Source organism: Solenopsis invicta, chromosome 7, assembly GCF_016802725.1.
Source record: "Solenopsis invicta isolate M01_SB chromosome 7, UNIL_Sinv_3.0, whole genome shotgun sequence".
NCBI classification, from domain to species: Eukaryota; Metazoa; Arthropoda; class Insecta; order Hymenoptera; family Formicidae; genus Solenopsis; species Solenopsis invicta.
Window position 1 is genome coordinate 1,931,050 of NC_052670.1, and position 19,142 is coordinate 1,950,191.

The following is a 19,142-nucleotide window of genomic DNA, read 5'->3' on the forward strand; positions in this document are numbered from 1 at the left end:
GTGATACATAGTATACCATGTGCAAAAGTGGACATCCGGTGGCGCTAGTGAACGAGGATTTAATCGGTCCCACGAGAAAGCCAAGGATGGCTGCTCTTGCTGCTCTCGAGGCTTCTCTCTCATTCAGTCGAATCAATAAAATGCACAAGTGTTTTCCATCGACTCATCGTTACCGTTTGTCTTAGCGTAACAGTAAAAATTGTATTACGTACATTGGTATTGCTAGCTAACGTTCATCGCTAATGCTGTTCGCGTTATTATCGAAAGACCTGTATCGCGCGGTGCGACGTTTGACCATCGCGGTGCCACTTCCGGGAAGAAAGCGGAGCGGCAAGGAACGGCGTCAGTGGCGTCACGCGAGGAACGTAACGTAGCGGCACAAGACGGGGACGCGAGTGAAGGAGCGCGGGGACGAAATTGTCCGAAAATGACGACGGTGGCGATCTCCCCAGCTATGGCACACGGTAACAGCGGAATAATACAGGTGGTGAACGAAAGTAATCTGAGCAAAATCGAGAGGTACGTATTAATTCCCTCCCGTATAGTCCGTGAACGCGATTTGTCGGGGAGCGGCCCGAGAGTTAACTGTATCGATCCGCTTCGCAGCTTCCTCAACGACACGGCTTACAGAGAAGCCATTGAGAATTCCTCCAATTACAATAGCCGACTATGCAGGGAACGACGCCTCCGCATGCCCTTCCTCGACTCGCAAACAGGTAAGATGCAATCGATTACTCCGATTAATTTTACGTGCTTGCTGTGCGGAGTTAGACAATCGGTTAATAGTGCTTCGACATTATTGATTTATCTTTATCAGATTCGTTGTAAACATTGTATATAAATATTGATTTTTTGTTTAATGTATGGTCAATATAATGACTCTATTCTATAAAGACTTGTTTCAAAATATTGATTTTTTTTAACTACCCTAAACTGACAAGCATCTCTCTTATACTTAATTAGATAATGAAGTGTATAAATTCTTAGTTAACTTAGTTAAGTTGGCAGTACAATGATGATTTACATTTAAAATTAAAAATTTATTATTTAATTTGTTGAAATTTATTATTTAATTTGATTAGTACTAATTAATTTTTTATACTCTAATAGTTGATTTTAATATATAAATTACTGCATTTATAAATATGATTTGGTTTTTAAAAGGTGGTTTTTAAATAATAGCTTGTTTGAAATCGCAGGTGTCGCACAAAATCACTCCGCACTTTTTATGTCCTCGAGAGAAAGGTTACCAGGTTTATTACATGGTCAGATTTATACCTATCCAAGTAAACGATGGCGAAAGAAACGCCGACAATATTTAATGCATTATTTACATCCAAAACGAGGACCAAGAGGAGATACAGAGGATGGAACAGAAGGTGTGGAAACTATTACCCATGTAAATGATGACAGCAAAGATTCGGTGGCACTTAAAGGTATAAAATTAAATAATCAACATCAATTTATATAAACCTTTTCTTTATCAATATTATTTTACTTAGACACCTGATTCTTATCTTTCATATAAATGAAATATTTAAATGTTTTCAGACGAACACAGTAAAGACGCTTGGTATTATGATGAGCAAGATATGTTAGACATGGACGCTTATGAAGAACCTGATCCAGATAGTGACTATGATTACGAAGAGAGTTATAGCAGTAAACGGAAACGCAGAAAAACGCGTGGAGGTGGTCATCATCCTGCTCGTAGTCATCCACCTTCTGCAGATACGCCTGGCGGCAAACGTACGAAAGTAAGTTATAAACAACAATCAGTAGATATAATTGATATTTTAAATATTTATTTAATTTATTATACTTAATATTTCATTTTTAATATGTATAAAAACATTAAATCTTAAATATAGTATAATAAATTGATTCTTATATTTCTAAAGCTATAAAAACACATTATTATAAATTATTCTTTAAGTCTTTTTGACGATCTCTAGACGTGATTTTAATAATGTGATTTATTTAATTCAGGGTGGTGGCCGTGGACGTAAAAAGACGAACTACGACTCTGTTGACACTGATAAACCATTCGTTTGTGACCGTAAGTTTAATCATAGATACAACTATAAATGATTATTCTTCCTGTTATTAGTTTATTATAAATATTATCGTTATTATCGTTTTGACGTTTGTTATTTCAAATAAGTTACAAACGGATAAACTTAAAAAAGTTTGTTAATTTTTCTTATCTATATTCATATTAATATTAAATAAATATTACAACTTGATTATGATATATAAAATATGTTGAAACTTTGAAATAAATTGTTAAATATTTCAGTTAAATATATGATAGTATACAGTTGAATAATCTCATGTAATGATAATCCAGACAATGGTGATTCAGATACGTAACAAACTATAACTATATAATGCGGGAAGGTGCTTTCTAGTCTTACTTTCTCATTATCGCGATCTTAATATCATTTGTTCAGAGAGATTATAATTAATAATATGTTAACCAGTTTTTTAAAAGTCTAAATAGCAAAACTAACAGATAAAAATAACAAATTTCAATATAAGGATTTTATATTACGCGAGAACTTTATATTTTATTATTTTATTTTATTCTTTATTTGAATATATGGACAGTCATGGTATGATTCTGAGTGCAAGGCAGAGACTAGTTCCAAGTATCCAAAACTTTGTGCATAAATAGTATACATTTTTTATATCTATATTCTTAAATGTTTCTCTATATTTACTAATTGGATTAAAAATGATTAAAAGCTGGATGTGATAAAAATGTTCCATGCAAATAGCTTACAATGATTTCACTGTTGTACTAAAATAGAAAATATTGCAGTTAAACTAGAATCTTTTCATTTAACTTTTGATATCTGTGTTTTATTTGAATTAAATATAAGTAAATTACATTTTTAATTACATAAGTAAATTACTATTATCTAATTGCATATATTACATGCCAATCGCATAACAGTGAAAATTTGAATTTTAAATAGTATTTTATAAGCATCACATAACATTTAAATTCACAGTAAAAATTTTGAATCTCGAGTCAGTATGTATGAATTAATTTATATGTCTTTTTTTAGAGAAATAGCTTATATACTTATTATGCACAAATTTATTGGATTCAAGTGTATTTAGCATAAGCAAACAAGAGAAAAAAAATATAAAAAAAGAAAATTAAAATAACTCTTTGAACAATCTTAAAATCTGGAAGGAGTATAATATTCATTACTAATTTGGTCAAACTTTTCCAAACACAAAGTCTATGAATTAACTCGAATGTGCCTGCAATCTGTTTACTTCTTGAAACCACTCCTGTTAGACTAGCAGATAATCTAAAGACATTTGGTCTGGTTATAAAGCTCGTGTTAAAGACACAATTTTAACGGAGTAATTGAATTCACTCGTTGATAATCGAGCTAATATTACCGGCCCAAGTATCTTCGGACTAGCTCTACCTGCAATAATAACAGAGCAAGAATGTACTGGCTCACACTGTAGCGAGCTCATTCTGTAGGAGTACAAGCATCAAGCCTTGCATCGTATTAGTTTTGCTTCTTGGGCTGGAACTCCTTCACTGCTTGTCCACATATAGAATCGTAGGTGGATAGGGATGTGTACTGGTGCGGAAGGTGTGCAAATGCTATCCCTGACCCCGCCCTATCAGCTTTACTGTCCCGTATCTATCTCCCTTGATCGTCCATTAAACGAAAGGTCTGTCTTATCATTGGACGTTGCATTGGATGGATTGCGGGAAAACAGTATTTGCACTTTTGCAGTATGCAGCGCACGGTATAAGACCAGACCCGGTCTGGTCTACCATTACGGTCATTCCCACTCTACTTCCTCCGGTGATCCTGCTAAGGAACTAAGTCCCAGTCCTGCCGAAGTTGAACCTAGGAGCGTTGCAGACACCGCTGCTTCGAACCAGCCAGGTTGGAGCCAAAATCAGCTCAGTTTTCTCACTTTCCTTTAAGTCCGCGTAAACCTTAATATTTAGCCTCTGCCTCTCCCTTTCCGCCGCTTCCTGTCCCATTCGCCATTGTCTTCAATCTTGTCCCAGTCATGCAACTCATCCAAGAATCTTATCCCAATATAACAATTTAATATATATATATATTTTTTTACATGTACTGCAAATGTGTGTGCATGCATTGCAAATAAGATATCGTGACATTTCTTCTTTAACTTTTAATTTTATATTTCGAAATATATATGTATGGAATTTATATTTTCTTACGATTACGTATTATGTGTCAAGCCATTTATATCACACGAATATAATGATATTTAAGTTAGTACGATATAAGCAATTTTACTTTGCATTTTATGATTAAATATTTGTGTACATCTTTTATATATATATATATAGAATATATTTTATATAAAAATGGGAATGTTTTAATGAATGAAAAGGCGATAATTATTTGTGCTGCATGTATTTTGCAGTAGCATGCTTCAGAACAATAGTGGAAAGTTTTTTTTTTCTTTTATATATATATTTACATATATATAAAAGAGAGAAAAAAGATTATCGAGTCCTATAGGTTGGTATTCTCCGGCTCGATTATGACATGTCGTGACACTTGAGTGTTTTGTATGTGTGTATGCGTGTTTCTTTTTCATTCTCTTCTTTTTGTCTTGTATTAGTAGATCTTTTTGTATTCCTTTTCGGCATGATTATATAGTATTTTTTTTTTACGAATGAGTCTAACAAGTATAAGAGCCTCTTTTTTCTTTGCTATTTTGACGCTTATATTACTCCTAGAGCGATTTTGGCTTCGATTCTCCTATTAATGTTGAGGCTTTGTTGAAACATCAAATAGGTATCTTTGAAGTTACTTGTAGCTCCAATATGTTTAAAAAGCCGTTTGTTTGTACCTGTCTGTACTTGGAATCGATATATCTCGTCGTTATATCTTGGATTTTGCTGCTGGTGATGGAATGTATTGATTGACATATGCACTTTGTTATACTTACATATAATCAGATTTGTTTTCTTTGTTGTAACAGTCAATTGAGTCTTGTGAAGTTTCGAATAATTGATTCCGTTATACGAAGAATGCGAATAAGAAAAAGAATGGGCATTAGGGACCGCTTCACGTACGTATGTGTAAACAGTTTGTTCAGTAATTAGTTCGACATACAGAGTGTCTCTACTATAATCGTCACTTTGGTCCATACTTTCGTTGTTTTCGAGTCGATTTCTTCTGCTAGTTTTCGATTTTTACGTTATAACTGCAATATTAATAATTGATAAGAGATTCTCAAGTTAAAATTGACATAAAATCAGGTTGTAATTCGGTTTTCTATTTCAATGATTTGTCCTTTTGATTAATATCTCAAAAATAATTGGCTTATTCATGTATCGTTCTTCCGATTTCTATCTTTGTCTTTTTTTATTGTGAGATCCGACAACGGATCTAGAGGACTCTGTATATACTTGGATAAACTCATCGTCTCAGCTTCTAATTCTGTGAATATTCTTGGCCCTTGCAGATATACTTCGGTATAACTGAATCGATTATGAACGGATAAAAAAGAGAGAAAGAGAGAGAGAAAAAGAGAAGGCAAGAAAGGGAGAGAGCGAAAGAGAGAGAGTGAGCAAGAGTCGAATATGAATTTGTCTATTGTCTATTATATAAAGCCGGTGTGCATGGTCATCAGCTTGTGACGGCAAAGCGCAACTGGGTATGTTGATCGGTTTGTGATCAGGTGGTACACGTCGGGGTCGTCAGAACGCTACCTCCTCGAATACCTCAAGTCCTTCCCCGGCGACGCCTACCGCCGCACCCGCTGCGGGAACGGCGTCGCAGCCGCAGCAGTCGCAGCAGCAACAGCAGCTGCAAACGGCCGTGCAGACGCCCATCGCCCCGGTGTCACCTACCGTGCCGGCGATCAAAGAAGATCACCTGCCGACGGCTTCCTCGCCTGGCGGCACCGCCGTCTCCTCGCTGTCGTCCGCGGAAAGCGCGGGTACCACGGGCGGGCCGCCCACCCCCGGAGGACCAAACTCGGAGAAGAAGGCCGGCGGCAAGTCGTCCGCGGCGCAGCCGTCCCCGTACTGCGACTTCTGCCTGGGTGACGCGACGCAGAACAAGAAGACCGGCGGTTCCGAGGAGCTGGTGTCGTGCAGCGACTGCGGCCGCTCAGGTAAGCCAGAGGAAAAGATCAAGCGCAAGTATACACGGCGAGCGAATCACAATTAACTCGCACTGTCGTCGGCGTGCGACGACGATGACGACGACGACGACGACGACGACGACGACGATGACGATGACGATGACGATGACGATGACGATGACGATGACGATGACGATGACGATGACGATGACGATGACGACGATGACGACGATGATGATGACGACGTCGACGACGACGATGACGACGATGGTAATCATGTAGTTACATGTATTCATTGAAATCAATATATTCCGGAACGGCAGTGAGAGCCATACGTTTCTACGGATGGCGGTTTTCTGTTTTCTACGTCTCTTTGCGAGCCTAACGTGCACTGCGTTTTGTGCATACATAGCCAAATACAACTCAAAAAAGAAGAAAGAAAGAAAAAAAGAAAGAACGAACGAACGAACGAAGAAATCGGTTTTGTTGTAATATCTTGCGTACGCTTCCTCGCGACACGCGCGAATGTGCGAGATGACCAGCAGCTTATTTACGGGATGCACATGACTTAGAGATTACTTAGTGACACGATGGTTTAGTCGGCATCCCGATGCCGTTGTCGGAGCGTTACGAAGAATATTGGGTATATATTATATATATACGTGTTTATGCTATATATAATCGTTTATACTTCCATGTTTCAGCTGTTAATATCGTGAAAGACATTAAGTAATTCGTTAATTTTACGAGCACAAGCAAGCAAGCAAGCGAGCGAGCAAGCAAACAAGCGAGCAAGCAAGCAAGCAAGCGAGCAAGCAAGCAAGCGTACGTACCCTTCCTTACGCAAAGAGGATCTCGCTGTTCTCCATTCGTATATTCCAAACGTACCTACAATTGTTAAACGCGCAATCGAGATGTTTAGAATTATCTGTTACATTTGTATTCATCTTTCTTTTTTTTTAATCCCTTTCGTTAATGCGTTAATCACGAACGAACGGTATTTGTACGCGCAGCCGTTGTAGAAGTATCCGTTATCCGGCTTTTGCAGATCATGTTCTTCAACATGCCTTGGGTTTACCGAGATAACGGGGATAACTTTTTGAGTTGTATGGGGTTACAGTTGTCGCGTGACGCGTTTTGTCACTGCCGCCAAGGGTAGTAGAAAAACACACGCAACTGTTGCAACTGGGTGCAATAATTAAGAAAGGAAAGCATTCAATTATCTGCACAGTGTAGATCAAACGGTTACGAGCTTTACATACACTAGTCAAGGCGAGGAATACAAAACATCGTTTTGTCAATGGTGCAACTTGTCGCATCTGAGTAATAGGAATTTTCAGGAATTCCTTTACTACGCGAATTTGCTGTGATTTATAGTATCTCAATGATTAGTTTCTAAGATATCGGAATCGGTAACGCGTAATTATTACGGGGGGAAAAAAAAGACACGAAACTAAAAGAACGTCATCGTTGAGAGAAGTCAAATTTTCGTCGTGTGTGTGTATGCGTGTATTGGACATTGGTAGCAAATATTGACGGATATCGTTTTGCTTTTGCGCGGAATTATAATGCAAATTTATTGAAATTCCTGTTGCACAGTACCACCAGAGCACATATTGAGGAGGATGTGTTTGTCTTCTGTTTGACAGTGTATCCCGATATTTTCGTTATTGTGTTAGAAATCAAAAGGGGAGGAGGCGAGAATGCACGGCGTGAGAAACGCACCGGCAGGTTTAGAAAAATTTTAGATGCAATATAAATATATATATATATACATATATATATATACTTTCTATATCCAGCACAATCATGAGAATCGTTTTAATGAAAACAACGTATTTATTGTAAGATAACGAGAGATGTTGACCGCGTCACATTTAAATATTTCTACGTTTTCCGAACGCTTGTACATATTTTGGTGGCTTTGCGTTTGTTGGATATTACGAGGTTTTAGATGATGCGAACTAGGAGCGCAGCGCAGAAAGAGAGATAAACGAAAGAGGAGAGAGTGCAATTCTGGGGATCTCCCGTACCTTCCGCGACTTTGAAAGAGTTTCGAATAAGAGATTTGAGTAATGCGACCGTGGGAATGATGTTTCATCTATTACGATAATTTTTAATTGGTACTTGTTTAACGACTCGTTTATGTGTTCATTATATTTTTATAATCGAAAATTATAATTCCCGATTCGCTCTTGAGAGTGGATCGGGGATTCGTAGAAATGAGAGAGGGACGCTCGCGCTATGACGCGAGATACGTTTTACATAGCCTTGTAAAGTGTATCGTGTAAAAAATCTTTCGTTAAACGGAAAAGCTGTATACTTGGAGTAACAATTTGTCTCTCAGACACACATCTTCGTTATCTCTTAGACAAGTTATTACTCAAAAGGCCTCACTTTACATTCTCGCATTAGCGGAGTTACGATTATTGACGTTTTTTTTTTTTCCCCATTGTGGAGCGCTACATGTGAGATGATATTTTATATTTACGTGAATTTTAATTAACATGTGTGTAACACAGAGTGCTCGCAGTGATGTATCAGATTTCGTTGTAAAGATTGAGAAAAGGAAAAAAACGCGATCGTGCGCGTTCTTGTTTAATCAGAACTGCTCGTTGATTTTCTTTCTAATATGTCTCACATTCCATTGTATCTGCCGCTCTTAATTACCTTTAGTTGTGGGCATTAGCTTCTCCGACCTAATATAGTATAACCGCCCCTTGCTATATTACTGTTATTTGTAATGACGCAATATATTTATTACATATTTAACAAGCAAGATGAAGATATGGGATAAAGCTACACTTACAGAATCGTAAAAGAAGTTCTTTTTACAACTGAGTGTCTTCTTTTGTTTCTTTAATTAGGTATCTTTCTAACGAGAGGTGTCACACATAAACGTTGTGATTAATATTTTTTTGTAGAAATCTGACATAGCTTAGTTTTATACAGGCTTTGATACTCGTACAAATATCATTTTATTAGGGATAACAAGAAGACCGTGTATGAAATTAATGTAATACCTTATGAGTTTTTCAGGCATATAGAGAAACTGGGCGTGTTGAAACTACCTTCGACTAGACTCGAATTATTTTGTATATTTTTTGCCGATTGTATACATATATATATATACATGTAGGTATATCGCAGTTTTAAATGTCGCTTGTACTCTTCTACACTTATACGCTACACAAGTCGTGCAACTTTTTTACTTCCGACCACACGCGTGGACGTGTGTGCGTGTACGTTGTTTTTTTTTATATATATATTATATATATTCGACTTCTGAAAGATTTGGAAATAATTTACAGTCGTCTTCTTTAATCGTAGAGCTTCATGTTACAGAGTACTTTCTAATATGCATATATTATGTAACTCAAGTATAGAAGGCTATCAACAAAGATGTGTTACAGCTTCTTTACATATAACATACGATACAACATAGGATATTCTATTATTTAACATGATATAGCTAATATGGCAGACTATAGAGGGTACTACATTTTAATTTTTTGTATAAATTGATATTATATTATCCTTAGATTCTCGTAAGAAAAACTCACATGGTATAAAAACAATGGAAGCATGCAGATATATAGTTCCTCCTTGTTATATATAAAATTGAAGATTTGTTATTAGGCAGTTTTAATTAAGCAATACCCAATGAGGCTTATAAATAATAGTATTTAAGTCACACTAGTTATATATAAATATATATATATGGCTTCATATATATATAATATATATAAATAATGTGATACGTTATATGAGTTGCGTGTTGTATGCATGACAATGAAAGAGAGAATTTACGAGAGAGCGCGAAAGAATGAGAGAGGAGAGAGAGAGAGAGAAAGAAAGAGAGGAAAGGAGCGAGGGAGAGTGTGCATCTGCGACGTTTATATTGTGCTGCGCAAGAAAGAACGTGAACTATTCCAAGGTACGCCCTGCTATTACTTACCACCTATTATTCCAAATAATAACAGTATGTTCAAAATGCAACATCAAAAAAAAAAAAGGAAATTACAGATATCATGAAATAAAATATTCTGTGCGGAAAAACATGACGACGTATCATTATTCCGGACGTTTTTAGTGCTGAGGAAAGGTGAAAGACATAGTCTAGAGTCGTACTCTTGTGGACCAAATTTTGTCATGCTCTTTCTTTCTTACATAAGTGTAAAAATTCGATTTGCGATGAGAAAGCATCGAAAAATAAATGATTTATGGAAAAAAAAAGTAATAATAAAAATGAACAATAGCTTGGAGTTCACTGTTCTTCGGCACAAGATAACTGTCCTGGCACCTTTCTACTCGCATCCCACGACAGATTCCTCGTTCCGTCCCAAATGCGTGTTCCTTGACGTGCGTACGTTCTTGTTATAGGGCATCCAACTTGTTTGCAATTCACTGCAAACATGATCGTTTCTGTTCGCAAGTACAGGTGGCAATGTATCGAATGCAAATGTTGCTCTATTTGCGGCACCTCGGACAACGATGTAAGTATCTATATTCCGTAATCTCTTTCGCAGGCTCTCGTAAGCAACAACTTTTACTTCCGTGGACGGTAATAGAGCGAACGTTATTAATCTCGATATTTTATCGCAAGAGAAATCGGATTATCGGAGAATCTCTTTCACATTATCATTTTGTTTTTAACACATCTCGTTTTTAAATAATACATATCGTCTCGTAAGTTATTCTAACGTTTATTCAATAATTCAAAGACGCGGGTCTAAAAATAATCAGAAATATACGAAAATTGCTGAAAATAAATATAATATGCGCTTTACAAGACCTAATAATACCTGATATTAACGGTTTGGCGAACTGAAATAGGATCAGTTGCTGTTCTGTGACGACTGTGATCGTGGCTACCACATGTATTGTCTGGCTCCGCCTCTTGCGTCACCTCCCGAGGGCTCCTGGTCTTGCCGCCTATGCATAGCCGAATTTCATCACCGTGATTAAGTCCACTTTCATAGATAAGTCACGGAGCTATTCATCGCTATGGTATAGCGGCCATCTTATTAGGAGAATTAGGAGAGTATTCACGAGCTCACCCATAATAGTATTATACGACATATACACCGGCAAATCTGTTCAAGGAGAGGAAGAAAGGAAAAGCTGAAACTTCATCGATTACTATTTATTAAGAAATTTGCATTGATCATTAATCCCGTTTAATCTTCGTTAAATTATGTTAATGATAATGATAATAATAATAAATTAGGAGAATACGTTTATATAGCATATTACATTAGATATCTCAGGCACTGGTGATCTCAACGAGATAAAGATGTAAGGAAACACGTATTTATAATTTAACTTGAGGTAGCTTCTACGAATAGATGTATGAAGAAAGACGTCGCAACCCAACTGTTAGCAAGGTTCCGTAAGCGGAACGAACAAAGAGATTACTAATTTTAAAAAAACAAAGACGGAGTTCGATTTACCGACGATGTTAGATTTTACATTCGTACTGAACAAAGTGTATTTTTTGCTCATTTTAGAAACTGACGTATATAATATATATATATATGAAACATATATATGTTAATATATGTATATATATATATTGGATAAATTGGACAATATATATATTACATATATGTATATATATTTACAGCGATATTATTAACGAAACGAACGAAGAAGATTTAATTAAAGATCGCTAAATAGGACAATACTCTCCTAGTTCTAGATTCTACTCTACTCTTAGTCAATGATATTTGAAATTTGGTTGCTTTCAGAACTTTTACAGTTGCTTAAATTTAACGAAAATTTGGCGATCTCTCGAGTTTTCACCACTAACTCTTAGCTCCTCGCTATCGACTTGACCGGGCTCGAGCCGGGTTTCTCATAGGAAAAAGGAAATACGGAAAAACGAAAGAATTCATATTCTAGATCATGATATTAATAGTATTTGTTCCATGAATAGTGATAAATAGAATATTATCTGTTTCTCTGTATGTATCATGATACTAAAAGCTTTTACACATAGCTATTAGTAGCGGACATAGCTGTCATATACAGACTTGCAGTACTGGAGGAAAAATTATTCTACATGTTCTTCGTCATTTATAGCTCAGTATTTTTATATTTTATATATTAAATGTACTTAATTTAAGACGGCGCTGTGGGTGATATTTGGTATTCGTTGATTAATGTAAAACCTCATTTTTTCCAATTTGACGATTTTACGACCGCCTAATTGTACTATCATTAATACACTGAAACTTTTGTCGACTCATTTTTAAGTTCTCCCTTTTTATTAGAGCGATAGATTTATATTTTATATCGCTTATTTTTAACATTATGTATGCAAATTTGAAAATAAACATTAGTTTATACAAACCGGATTATTAAGTTTAGAGCAGTCTTATTGCGTGCCATTGTATACTTTTTTTAATTCTCTCTCTCTCTGTAGGAGAAAGAAATCTAACAAACGACATGACTCACGAACAGGTGCTATATTTCAGGGATTAGCTTTTCTTTCGACTATTACGATTACTTTGTAATATTGGCAGCGATGTTTTAAGCCAAGGGGCACTACGTTCTACGATTATAGAATAAATAATTATTATCTACAAAATGTAATGTAAGATATTAAAAAAGAAGTTAGTAATCCGAAAAATATAACATTTTTCATAAAAATAGCATTAACATAAATACTTGTTGCACTTTTATTTATTTCCAGATACTCCCATTCTCGATTTTTTCACAAAGAAACATGAGATATTCTTTCGATTTCTTTTCCGGCGCATCGAATGATACACAGTAAGGCGTATGTTAATTGCGTTTTATACTTCCGTTAATCGATCTCGACCAAGATTTCCGACAGATCTTTTCGCCGTAAATCGGGTACAGTGGCGTCTTCGGCTGGGTAACCGACCGGCAGGAGTAACGTGAGTTTCTCGTTGGATGGACGTCCAAGGAGATTGCGTATAGCCGGTCCGCAATTCAATGGCGTAGATGTAAGGGACACCAATCCGGCATACTATATTTAAGAGTGATATGCAATAAGTTTAATTATAAATGCGATCATTATGCAAGACAAATCACAATTCACAAACCTTCGTTACGAAGAGCTTCAAAACTTTGTAAACATGTTTGACGATCAGGAATCATTTTTCGGATCAATACTAATTTTTTTTTCTTAATAAATTTATTTTAATATACGTTTTTTTGTAAATTATAAAAGAAGCCTTTTTAGATAAAAGATTTCTTTTGAAATACTTCGTAATACTTGTTGCAAGAAATTAAATTTACCTGTATAGCAGTAAGGAGAATTCCACACGCGATAGAAACGCTTATTTCATGATAGTAATGAATCTTTTTCTGTCCATTTGGCATAATGCCGTAAGTCTGTTTGAACACAAGGATCAGGTACGGCGCCGTTGTGAGATATTCCTTGATCCAATTGGTCTTTAACGGGGACAAGTCAGTGGTCCACTTTATGCCCATCCTCTTCTTGTAATTGATTTCCTCCTCTTGCTCCACAATATCTCTGATTTGCGATTTTGTAGTCGGATTGGATATCGCAACGAAGGTCCATGGCTCCGTATGCGCGCCACTGGGAGCAGTACCTAAGTAAGGGAAACGTGTTATGTAACTTGGAAGGAACGAAATGCGAACTTGGGTGTCTTCGAGCAAAATCTTGGATAATTTATTCTAAACACTTAACAGTATTCTCGGATCACTATCGACGGTATTCAATTTTAATTTTAGTATTTTAACGCATATTCTATGGATTATTTGACATTTTTTTTTTTAATTTCTGCAATATCTGTTTACAGCTTGAAAAGGCTGAAACAATGGATTTTAATTTTTCAATCGTGAACTTGAATCTTGAAAGAGATTTTACTTGACAACAAGTGTCACCGAAAAGTACCTGCGGCCCTTATAATCTCACGAATAACTTCCTTCGGAACCGGATCCGCGCTGAAAAATCTTAAAGTTCGTCTCGCTGCAGTTATATGATAAAATTCTAACGCACGAGCTAATAATTCCTTTTCGGATTTCCGAACGTAGTGATACGGCATATGCTTGAGATCACGTGGTAAAGCAGGCTCCACCTCGAGCGATTTTTCATTCTCTTCTGGAAGGTAATACGAAACAATTTATCTTATCGAAATATTGTTATAGGAATACATGTCGACCTCGACATACAGCCTTGGCCAAAAGTATTACGCGTCTATGTTTCTTTATCTGGAATTCGTTTATCTTGTTTTCCATTGGTTACCAGTACACACTATACATAAATTTAAAAGGTTCTGGAAACATAATTCACATTTCAATTCAAATGTTTTAATACAATAATAACTATTAGAATTCAGCTCGATAAATCGATAATGACTATATTGGAATTCAGTTTGATAAATCGATTGTATCTACGAGAGACTTCGATTATCAATAGCAATTTGATTAAACTGTATATTTTTATATCTCAAACATTCTAAGTTAAATATTGCGCAAAACACGTATATGGATGATCCGATCTAATGTCGAGGTCGAAACGTTTGTTAATTGTTTAAGATATCTAAGAATTTAGTACGAAGCGACCTTGCGTGGTTCTCTCATATCTTCATTTGAATTTTTATTCTTCTAAGCCTCTGCATGATTTCTGCATGATTTCGTTTTATTTCTGTTCAAATTCTCTCCAGTTAAAAATATTTTTAAAAAAATATAGGCGTCTAATGTTTTTAGCTGTGGCTGTATATTTTACAGATGAATTGATGAAAAATAAGAGAGAAAAAAAAAAGCGAAATCCGACTATTATGTCATCTATTCTGACGGAATAAAGTTATTCTAGAACAAAAGAAGAATTGTAGGATTCTTGTCTTTTTAAAAGCAGAATAATAATCAAATCATGTATGCAATCGCGAAATAAATTCTTTTTAACGCTACATAACCGATTTATGTATATGTATAATGTTCAGTTTTACTATTTAAATATATTATTGTACGTAAGATAATTTTGTGTAAGTAAGAAATGAAAGGGGCAAGTAAATTGTCAAATCAATTTTATCATTTACGTATTGCAACAAAAGTTGCAGAAAATCTTATAAAATCCACCGTTATAAATTTAATAAACTATCACGAAGTCATTTTGACTGTTTTGAGTTTTTATGACTTCTTTTGAGTTAATTACATAAAATTGATAATTGCCGAATACGATTAGCTTTGATAAAACTCAACATTTTACTAAGTTTAATAGTAATTTATTCGTATTCTTTTATATATATATATATATATATATATATATATATATATATATATAAAAAATTATCCTGTAACCACAACAAAATGGCTGATTTTAAGATCTCAAACGAAGCAGCCTCGAATATTGATATACTTTCGTCGTTCTTACGCTTTCTTGTTTTTCTAAACAAAGCAAATCTGATCATTCAATCACGTTCCACTCAACGTCTCTCTCGCAGAAATATTCGCTGTGACATTACTTTCACTCGAGTCCGTCGGATCCGTGGATTCGTCGGATGCCGTGAATGCATGCGTCCCACTTTGCGCCGTCACTTTTCTCTCGGTCGGTTGTCTAAAGAACTTTTCATACAAAACTAACGAAACGACAATGAAGAGTATGTGATAGAAGTAGTTGCTTATAAAAGGCACATATTCGGCGAACATCTCTATACGCACTAGGAGGACAATCTATCGCGCCGACTTTTTACTCACTACTGGTGCACCTATACTGATCGAATGGAATGATCATACTGCAATCGCGTGAGCAGATAAAATGATGTCGAATGCAATTTATCAGGCGTTTACCGTCACTTAAAAACAGAGTGTATACTGTTCAAGCGCCAACCCATCAGGGGAAGGGAAAGAAGAACGGAATTTTTCTTTCCGATTCTCTCCACTCTTGAATGATTAAATATAATCTGTCGAGTGATCGCGATTAACTTTCCTATTACGAGCGCTGCAGTAAGATAAACGAGTAATTTCGTTATTGTTTTCGACATTGAGAAGATTCATGCGATCCGACGATTGTACAGCTCATTTAAGCGGTCTTCATTGCCAAACCGGAGATTAAAGCGTGTATCACATTTCACATTTATAATGATACTTTGAACGATCGACGTTCAATATTGTTACGAAATATTTATCGCAGCTTTGTTATGAAATTGCTGGCCAACGAGAGAAAGAAGCTTACTTGCCTTCTGTTTACATTCACTATCTTGTTTGCTCTTAAACGGAAAATCACAAACCTTGAAGGGATAAATAACTTCTCGCCTGTTTACAAGGGCTCTTCGAAACGATAAGTAAAGACTGTTTATTGCTCGTAAACAAAATTTTACTCGTAATCGTAAGATCGTAAAGTTTGAAGTGGTATTGTCGAAAACGAAATTAGTCAGGGGTTGAAAGTGAAGATATAAACAGGATTAAAATATCATAATACGCTGTTTGTTTAAAATAGACTCGGATTTCGCATCGACGAATTTGACATGCACAATACTACTTATATTATATATATTATATATAGTAATAAATAAATAAATATATATATATTTTATTTATTTATTTATTTATTTATTTATTACTTCAGCATAGAAATTAACTAAGAAGGGTACTTGATATACAATCGGAGCTAAAACACTCATCCATCATTCAGTTGCCACACACAATATGCTACATCACATTTTAAAACTAAAAGTTTCCCTATAAATCTTTACAAAAATTTGTACAGAACATTCAATTGTCAAGAAATAAATGTACTAATAAGTTTTCAATGTATAGCTTCTGTACTCTTTCCAAGAGAAATTTCTAAAATAAGATATAAGGATGGTACCGAAAGCAAGAATATTTTCTTAAACAAAGGTAACGAAGATTGCGACGCATGCAGTATTTACCAAATGCGGCAGTATTTACGCGCCAATTGGCGAAATGAGAAAGCAAGTCCGAGCGACAAGATTCCATCCTGTTCCAGATCTCATCTCTCAATGACGTTCGTTTCTTCACCTCCTTTTTTTTGCTATGTGTTTCACATTTTGTAATACGACTCGGTAGCCAACTGATCGAGGAGATCGAGGAGATGCGGTCGAATAATACGCGAATTTGGCAGCAACTTGATCAGCGATGTTTGTGTCACTCTGTTAAACTTCGTGGATAAACTTCTGGCTTCCCGATTGTATTCTAACGACAGCTGTCTCGGTTTGTTAAAATCTGTAAATTTGCACCTAAGCAAATCTCATTTACATCTTAAACGCGTCACTTCCTCATTTGCTGAAAACACGACGACCGAGAGTGTAAGCGAAACCGCGAAAAATATTTTTTTCAGCGACTTCTAATAGTTTTAACTTTACATTCTCGGTTTACATGCACGTAACTTCGCCCAGCAACGGGTCGATGTGTACGTTAAAAAGGAAGAACAGGAAAATATTAATATGAGAGAAAATATTAATATTAACGCGAGATTTTCTCATATAAATTCTTTTATTATAAAATATGTAGAAAAAATTTTCTGTGTGAAACTTCCACGGGAAAGTTGGCTCGAGGCAGGATAGCATCGTAATAATCCTGTTGAAAGATAAAGTACATTTTTATCGATCACGGTATGTTTTCCTTCCCTTTAGTTTTGTGAATTAATTAGTGATTAGTGAATTAATTTCTTCATTCGTGTACCAATCTGACAGCGTATTTTCTTGTTTTCTCTCCCGTTTTACGATCGGAACGTGATGCAACGCGTGTCGTGTTGACCTTGATTATCAATAAGGAAAAATCGATACATAGAATTAACGAGAACGCAGTATACAAAGCCCTCTCCTCCGCGAACAGATAGTCGCAGATGTTCCGGCTTGCGGTTGCAGCGTAGCTTTTTCATGATCGAAGCAAATAATATCAGAAGCTGCGTTCGACACTTCGGAGCTGCTTCGTATATATAAAATAAAAAAGCAAGACAAAAAGCAGCGAGATAAGAAATCGCACGAAATCCTCGAGAGCAGGGCCGTACCAAGCACTCAGCGACGACGAAAGGAGAGTGACTTTCAAAACAAACTCAAATTCCGCTTGGCGAAACTACGGTCAAATTTAATTTGCGTGCAACTGCATTATCGTGTATCTTTCCCTTTAGCCTTTACTTAATTTATTTTGACATCAAATGTCCGATACGCGGACAGCAGTTGGCTTGGAATTTGGCTGTCTATCACATCACACGAAATACGTATCAAATGTTACAACAGGGACAATTGAAGTGGATTCCTCATTACTTCGATTAACGCTTCAGAATCGAGCGATTTCCATTGGATGTATCGCCGGCGACGTAATGTGTACGTACATACACACGACAGAAACGGCAGAAATAACACCGTTATACGAATATACGCCATCGAACGTAAACAGCAGAAAACATTTTATATTAAAACCTGTTAAAATTTTTGTGAAATTTTAACGTTCGAGTTAATTTAACATAAAGAGCATGATTTGAATATATTGTGTTAAATTGTTATTCAACGTGTATTACAAGAGATATGTTGTAGATGTAGAACACAAAACAATTATATGTATAGTATAAAAAGTTATAAGACTTTGGTATGAAATATTGTTTCATATACCTCGTAACTTCAAAGATATTCGTTAAAAACAAAAAAATCCTTTTTTTTTGAGGGAGTGTTGCAACCCCTAAACCTCGAGATAAGCAGATGAAAAAATGAGTCTAATATATTTTTATTGTTTTACAACATAAAAAGTTCATCAAAATCGACGAGAGACAGTTATCGACTGTTCCCTATTAGTGTTAAAATAACACAGTTTATTGGTAAACAAATAGCATAAAAATAATGCAATTTTGGAACGCAAATTCCAACATGAATGATTAAAATGTACGTATCAGTACATAAAGAAATATGTTTCTATAATTTGTTTCCAAATTGTATCCAAATTTTTTTATGCTCATTTTTCACATAACACTTGCGTTAATTCCCATCATATTTATCTTACGTTAAATTAACCAAAAACATTTGAGTGTACTATTTGGAACATGCGCAATATATGTTAAATTGAAGATAAATTTT

General features: G+C 35.6%; 2 protein-coding genes across 6 annotated transcripts; one reads left to right on the plus strand and one right to left on the minus strand.

Annotated features, from left to right (window-relative positions):
* Positions 1-54: 54 nt before the first annotated feature.
* On the plus strand, positions 55-12,473 carry LOC105195058 (zinc finger protein ubi-d4). 3 transcript variants are annotated; one of them, XM_039451768.1, is made up of 9 exons: positions 55-519; positions 607-716; positions 1,200-1,436; positions 1,552-1,757; positions 1,990-2,059; positions 3,771-3,926; positions 5,707-6,144; positions 10,498-10,610; positions 10,951-12,473. In XM_039451768.1, the coding sequence occupies exons 1-9, from the start codon at positions 428-430 to the stop codon at positions 11,080-11,082; spliced, it is 1,554 nt and encodes a 517-aa protein (XP_039307702.1). In that variant the 5' UTR covers positions 55-427; the 3' UTR covers positions 11,083-12,473. The 3 variants fall into 3 exon arrangements, with proteins under 3 accessions (XP_039307702.1, XP_039307703.1, XP_039307704.1); XM_039451769.1 differs by lacking the exon at positions 3,771-3,926; XM_039451770.1 differs by lacking the exons at positions 10,498-10,610; positions 10,951-12,473 and adding an exon at positions 6,819-10,175.
* A 312-nt stretch (positions 12,474-12,785) lies between these two features.
* On the minus strand, positions 12,786-18,871 carry LOC105195062 (iodotyrosine deiodinase 1). Of its 3 annotated transcripts, none has more exons than XM_011160280.3 (4): positions 16,983-18,871; positions 14,006-14,212; positions 13,384-13,700; positions 12,786-13,111 (listed from the first exon to the last, which is right to left on the minus strand). In XM_011160280.3, exons 1-4 carry the CDS (start codon positions 17,047-17,049, stop codon positions 12,926-12,928), a joined length of 777 nt encoding a protein of 258 aa, XP_011158582.1. In that variant the 5' UTR covers positions 17,050-18,871; the 3' UTR covers positions 12,786-12,925. The 3 variants fall into 3 exon arrangements, with proteins under 3 accessions (XP_011158582.1, XP_011158581.1, XP_025986209.1); XM_011160279.3 differs by lacking the exon at positions 16,983-18,871 and adding an exon at positions 15,576-16,652; XM_026130424.2 differs by lacking the exon at positions 16,983-18,871 and adding an exon at positions 15,485-15,536.
* Positions 18,872-19,142: the final 271 nt, after the last annotated feature.

Bases quoted from the DNA above. Each gene is read 5' to 3' on its own strand.
- LOC105195058 (XM_039451768.1), top strand. From the start codon at position 428: ATGACGACGGTGGCGATCTCCCCAGCTATGGCACACGGTAACAGCGGA. The intron at 1,437-1,551 runs GTATAAAATTAA...AAATGTTTTCAG, and splicing joins AGATTCGGTGGCACTTAAAG to ACGAACACAGTAAAGACGCT. The intron at 3,927-5,706 runs GTTGGAGCCAAA...GTTTGTGATCAG, and splicing joins CGCTGCTTCGAACCAGCCAG to GTGGTACACGTCGGGGTCGT.
- LOC105195062 (XM_011160279.3), bottom strand. From the start codon at position 15,759: ATGTTCGCCGAATATGTGCCTTTTATAAGCAACTACTTCTATCACATA. The intron at 14,213-15,575 runs GTAATGTCACAG...ATTACCTTCCAG, and splicing joins TCCGACGGACTCGAGTGAAA to AAGAGAATGAAAAATCGCTC. The intron at 13,112-13,383 runs GTAAATTTAATT...TCTTAAATATAG, and splicing joins TTCTCCTTACTGCTATACAG to TATGCCGGATTGGTGTCCCT.